At 35.7% G+C, this 6,915-nt stretch overlaps 1 protein-coding gene across 2 annotated transcripts in view; it reads right to left on the bottom strand.

Moving 5' to 3' along the window:
• Positions 1-1,135: 1,135 nt before the first annotated feature.
• gpc6a (glypican 6a) overlaps positions 1,136-6,915 on the bottom strand; it is a 333,451-nt gene continuing 327,671 nt past the window's right edge. For both annotated transcript variants that reach the window (XM_079813636.1, XM_079813635.1), the window contains one exon: positions 1,136-2,109. In XM_079813636.1, coding sequence (XP_079669762.1) covers positions 1,913-2,109 — 197 coding nt within the window. In that variant the 3' untranslated portion in view covers positions 1,136-1,912. The remainder of the gene's footprint in view (positions 2,110-6,915) is intronic.

The raw sequence follows: 6,915 nt of genomic DNA, 5'->3' as shown, positions 1-6,915 counted from the left end.
TACAACTTAAAATAATGATTTTCTATTTTAATATACTTAAAAATATGATGTATTTCTGTGATGCAAAGCCTCATTAATGTAGTTATTCTTCAGAAATCATTCTAATATGCAGATGTATTATCAATGTTGGAAAAGTTGTGCTACTTCATATTTTTTTATAACCTATGATACTTTTTTCAGGATAAAACGTTAAAAAAATAAATAAAGTTTTTAACATATTTTTTTAAATAAATGAATACTTATATTGTTCTATTTTGAATAAATGCTGTTCTTTTTAACTTTTTATTCATCCATGAATCCTGAAAAAGTATCATCGGTTATAAAAAAAAAAATATGAAGCAGCACGACTTTTTCAACATTGATAATAAATCTGCATATTATAAAGATTTCTGAAAAATTCAGCTTTGCAGCAAATAAATAAATTATATTTTTAAGTATATTAAAATAGAAAATCATTATTTTAAGTTGCAATAATATTTCACAATATAACTGTTTTGGTTCTGTATTTTTTGATCAAATAAATGCAGGCTTGATGAGCATGACACTTCTTTCATAAGCAATAAAAAATAATGTTTCCAAACTTTTGACCGGTACTGTATATTCAAAGAAAGTTTTTATATATTTTAGAATAATTTCACACTGCTTTAGTTTCATGAATGAGGCCCATCGATTCACAACGAAATCATTTTGTAATTGTCTATACATAAAACGTGAAACGCTGATATGGTGAGCTACATAAAAAGACAGAAAAATGAAAAAAGCAAATGTAAATGAGGGTTGTGCATACATAATTGATTAAAATGACAAGTATATAAATGAGCGTAAGGAACATGACTCAGTCGCGTTTAACACTGGCTTTCCCAAATCTGAATTACATACGGGGCAAATTCATATTCAGTTCGAAATTTCAGACGTATCAGGCAAGTCTGGATTCTACATCTGAATCCAGACCGAAAAGAACATATTTGTCAAATTAATGCATGTGTTTGCATTGAAAAGGGCAAAAAACATCATTCTTTGCAAGAGCTATTTCATTAGATATGCGCTTTTGAATAAAAGTTGCTAACTGGTAAAGCCAAAATATATAATTATATTAGAAATATAAATAAATCTTTCTCTGTAAGAAAACATTTTATAACTAAACCTTTATTATATATTAAGATATGAGTCATTTATTTTGAATTAAGCAGGAGGGGAAACTCGACCGGACTCTTTTAACGCTCACCTAAAACTGTCTAACATCTTATAAAATAATCTCAAATCGCAGATAACATAAAAAAAAAATTCACTTCAACAAAAGAAAAAGAGTAAAAGCATTAAAATTGTGTGAAAATCACAGTTAAAAACATTTACTCATGACCTCCCCATGCATTCTCACAGTGGTACAGAAACACGTTGATTTATATAGATTTTTTTGTTGTCACTTTTTTTTCTTTATAATGCCTGTTTTTTTGTTTTTTGTTTATCGTACAATGAATTCGGGAGGGGCGAAAAAAAACCACCAGAGCGTGTCTCATTTTTATGCAGTATAAAAGGAAAACAAAAATATATTTTTATATTTTCCCATTCTTTTCCGAAAGAGCTATGTGGAAAGTGGCCCCGTTTGCACGGCGACCACGTTTCATCCGAAAAGTAACTTCATTTAGAAACGTGAGCAGTAGAGAAGCCGAAAGAGAAGCTGCTTCTGATTGCACCAAGCATTCTTTGGAAAAAGCAGGATGCAAAGATTTGCGCTCGCTCTTCCTCTCACACACTCACTCGCTCTCCTTGCGTTTAGCTAGCTAGCTTGCTCTCCTTTTTTTTCATGGGCTTTTTTCTTTATATTTTTTTGGAAAACGTCCAGAAAGGCTAACAGCGCGAGCGGCGCTGCGTCTGTCTTAAATGTCCGTGTGGCTGTTGCCCCCTCCTGCCATTATCTCCACCGCAGGAGCAGCGTCGTGAGGGCCATTACGGCCATTAGTAACTGCAGCGAAGGCATCTGCCGATGGGCCGCGCCTGCCGTTGGTTGCGGGTCGCTTTTGTCTGCTTCCAACATGGGGGGCTCCGTGTGGACCACTTCGGGTTCTGTCGTGAAGCCGCTTCCGCTGCCCGAGCCGCTCTCCTCATCACCTGACGCAAAGAAAACATGAGCAAATGTCAGAAGAAATAACACTGGACCACCATCTTTTATTGTTAACAAACAAACCACATCCATCCCCCACACTTTTGAAAAGCTTGCTACGCCTCTGTCTACAGCTATTTGCACTCAGTGTACATATCATCTATCACTAATAAATTATATAATTTTCATATTTCACAGTGTAAATATAATCTAGTTGCTGTTTGCACTTAGTGCAAATAGCCGCTGCCTTAAGAATTTGGGGAATAAAAATGTAAGGAAAGTTAGTCTACTGCTGCATGGCAGATGACCTGAATATCTAAAACGCACTCTCGCTTTTTTTTGCCAATGTTGGCACTTGGTTATTGATATAAAATATTGCTTTTTATTTTCAAAAGTTCTATTACTCTGTGTATTATAAATGATAAATGTGTATTATAAATTACATATTGCACTTAATGTGTGTTTATGAAGGGCTTGATAGCATTTGTTTATTATTTCTATATTATCAATTGCATTTTATTTGTATGTTTAATTTATTTGTACTCTATTTTGCATATTCCTTCATATTTTTGAGTTTGGCTTTTTATCGCTCTAGGACATCTTTCACTTTTTTTTCCCAACGTTGGCACTTGGGGTTATTGATATGAAATATTGCTTTTTATTTGTTTAAAAGTTGCAGTACTACATATTATGAATGATAATATTTGACATTTTATTTGTTTATTATTTCTATATTACCATAAATAATACATGTCACTTTGATCTATTTTGCATATTTCTTTATATTTTTGCTTTTTATTTTATGATTCTTTTTTTTTTATATTTCCATTTCTATACATATTAATATAAAAACACAAAAATAATGCTAAAATTAATATTCTACTTACAATTTATTTTAATGCTTTTCTTATTTTTTCTGTTTTTATTATTATTTTCTGTTTGTTATTATGTATTTGTATTTTTTGGATGGATTTCTTGAATGATTAGTTGGCTCTCATATAGCCTGGGTTTCGAGTTACTCCAGATCAACTCAAACATAAATGGCACCTAAGGACGTACAAATGAACCATCTAGCATCGTACAGTATGTGACCCGACACTCCATTATCATAATTCAGCTTCCTGTTGGTGTCAGTCCGGACCAGCTCTCTATTTCTGACAGACGAGGGGTTTTATTTCACTGACGCTGACAGAGGGTCTAGACGGCGTGTGACGCTTTCTGACGCCGCCGTGTGATTAATGGCGCCTGTGGACGTGTGAGGGATAGGCTGGCCTGCTTACAGGGAATAACACATGCTGGAGAGTTTTTGCATCTAAGAAGGGTGTAAATGTGCATGCTAGTTTGGGCTTATTTTTATCTGTGCAATTGAATCTATTTTCATCTATGCATTATTCCTTTAAGAATGTCAGATCTTAAGTAGGTCGAAACCCAAATAAGTGTCAATAACAGAACGTATGCTGCATGCGTCTCCTTGAGAAGAGAGCGGTGCACTCGGGGGGCTCAACTTGGTGACTTTTTCACCTTTGAGTTGTTTGTATACGTGAAACACAACGTGAACACAAACTCATAGATTGGCTTTTCCAACTTGCACAATCTAATATAACATAGAAGTTATACACTGCTGACTTATTAAACTATTTAAAGGGTTAGTTCACCCAAAAATGAAAATTCTGTCATTAATTCCTCACCCTCATGTCGTTCGACACCCGTAAGACCTCCGTTCATATTCGGAACACAAATGAAGATATTTTAGTTGAAAGCTGATGGCTGAGAAAGGCTTCAGATAGGCCTCCATTGGCATTCAGTACATTTACACTCCCAAGACCCATAAAAGGCACTTAAAACGTCGTTACAAAGTCCATCTCACCACAGTGACTCTACAAAAATTTTACGATGCGACGACAATAGTTTTTGTGCGCAAAAAAAACAAAATAACACCTTTATCCAGCTTGTTCTTGTCTTCCGTGTGTGCCTCCACGACGCATGCGCGAGAATATGACGCAGATCCGGCGTTCGGACACATGACCCAGAAGCGATTTGTTTACAAGCAGAGGAAGACGCGCGTATCTCAGCTGTTGAATTCTACATTGATCGTGCTTTAGGTCTCGGCGTAGTTCTCAAAATGGGGTTAGAGTGCGCATTTTATGAATTCCCGAACCCCGGCGCTACGTCATATTCTCGTGCATGCGCAGTGGAGGCACACACGGAAGACAAGAACAAGTTGGATAAAGGTGTTATTTAGATTTTTTTTTGCGCACAAAAACTATTATCGTCGCATCGTTAAATTTTTGTAGAGCCACTGTGGTGAGATGGACTTTGTAACGACGTTTTAAGTGCCTTTTATGGGTCTTGTGAGTGTAAATGTACTGAATGCCAATGGAGGCCTATCTGAAGCCTTTCTCAGCATCAGCTTTCAACTAAAATATCTTCATTTGTGTTCCGAATATGAACGGAGGTCTTACGGGTGTCGAACGACATGAGGGTGAGTAATTAATGACAGAATTTTCATTTTTGGGTGAACTAACCCTTTAAAGAACTAGATTTTTGCATTTTGTGAATGATAAGTTCATAACTTGTTTGGCAAGACATTGCTAAGGTGTGGTTGCTAGGGCGTTGCTTGGTGGTTGCTAGGGTGCTAGATCCAAGTAAAGCCTAATTAAACACAAATATTGTATTTTGCGTTTCTGTAGCTCAAACAGTAGAGCATTGTACATGCAACGCCAAGGTCATGGGTTCGATTCCCAGGAAATGCATGAGCTGATATAACTATACCTTGAACGCAATGCAAGTCATTGGATAAAAGCGTCAGCTAAACGCATTCATGATGGAATCTCAAAGAGTTTGCCGTGTTTGACTGTAATCAAGATCCACAAAAAATCTCAGTTTTATCTTAATGTTCAACTGCTCGTTAATGCAAATCTCTAATCAGCCGATCACATGACAGCAACTCAATGCATTTAGGCCATAGACTGTAAAAAAATATGGACGTAGTGTCCGTGACGTCACCCATAGGATTCTGAAGAGCGTTTTTGAAGCCTAAAGTGCAGCCGTTGCCATCTTGACCGTGCGTCACTCCCGGATAACTGAAAATGGGAGCTAAAAGGTGGAGTGGGTAGAGCTAACTGACAGCAGTGGCAATCCGCCTGTCACTCAAAGTGGCCACGCCCTTAATTATGCAGAACTTTAAGGCTTAATATAATTTAAACAAATGAGTTGAAAAAAATTCACCCCCTCACAGTCGTCATGAAGGGCAAAATTAGCCGTATAGACCAAAACCACAATTTGTCCCAGACTGTAAACATGTGTTCTTCTGCTGTAAAGTTGGGCATTTTAACATGAGCTCAATGAGATTCTGCTCCTTCTGGAGCATGTCCCTAGTGGCCAGTCGATGAACTGCAGTTTAAGTCACTTCTGTATTTGGCTTCAAGAGAAACTGAGGTTGCCGCTTGATTTAGGCATGTAGATGTTTACCTGAAGATGTGGATATTCTTGGATCAGGATGGATAACAAAATCCCTCATATATTTCTTGAACACATTTTAACATCAGAAACAATCAGTGATTGACAGTATATAGGATACAACGGGGCTAAAGGCTCCTTTGATTTGATTTTCCTCTGAACAACTAGACGGCACAGAACCTTGCCTCAGCACTTTCCAAAACATCCACTTTTCAAGATGCATGTGGAAATGTATCCTTGACGTGATCACGGGCAGCAGTGGAAAGTTGATTAATTTGATCTAATATTTGATGGGGTTTTTTTAATGTAGATTTAAGTAGCAAATGAGAATCGCTAAAATTATTTAGTAAATTTTAAGACAAAAGTCGTCTTAATGATTTTCAGTTTTGTTGAAGGTAGTTAACGCTTTCCAAACACGGAATTTTCACTGTTATACGCATCTTCTGAATGAGTACTGAATCTCCTGATCAAAACACATGCGAAGAAGAAGCAAAAAAACAAGCGATTGTATGCAAGCAGATGCATATGTAAAATAACGTGATCGTCAACATTAAACATCATATAAATCAAAACGGCCTAATGTTACTGAATGAAATCTCGACCCAGGACGAGCTATAGGACTGTGAAGCTTTGGGGTGTTGATGGACTCCATCTACTCCATCTGTGTTTGATCATCGCTCTGAATCTGATCTATATGTAGTCTTTGACAAAAACGTGATTTTCTCAGCTTTTTGTTCAAAATGTGGCTTTTTTTATGAAACATCCATATTTAAGTGTTGATAAAAAAGAAATGCATGAAGCTAGAATAAAACGTTTTGTTTGTTTGTTTAAAAGCAGAGGGTCTGCTCTTTCTTTTGATGGATTGCATGCTCATATGTTCATACAACAAAATATTCTATGACTACATTTTTGTAATAATTATCAAAAACGCTGGTGGTGGCTGGCAACTTTTTTTTTAAACGCTGGCTGGGAAAGAGTTAAAGCAGCAGTTTTTAAATAACGGAATAATGTGTAAGAGTATGGTATTAGGGGATAAAATCTAAATAATTAACATGATAATAAACAGCGGCTGACTTTTCCATTTATTGACATGACATTCAGATGGTAAATATCATATATTAATTTGGGTGTCCATGAGAAAATCACCATATTTATAATGAAACCATCATATTTAAAAAATATGATATCAATCATATATCATAAACTATAATTTATTGTTATCACTGTAAATCTATATTAAATTATTATGGGATATCCTTCAATGCTTTCAGCATATTTACTTTTGAAAATAATTTTGTTTCTGTATTTTGTTTAAAATATATTTTTATATTAACATATTTTAATGACAGCATATT

The sequence above is a fragment of the Gobio gobio genome (genome assembly GCF_949357685.1).
Source record: "Gobio gobio genome assembly, chromosome: 3".
NCBI lineage: Eukaryota > Metazoa > Chordata > Actinopteri > Cypriniformes > Gobionidae > Gobio > Gobio gobio.
Note: the sequence above shows the minus strand (reverse complement) of the source record. Positions and strands in the feature narration are given on the sequence as shown.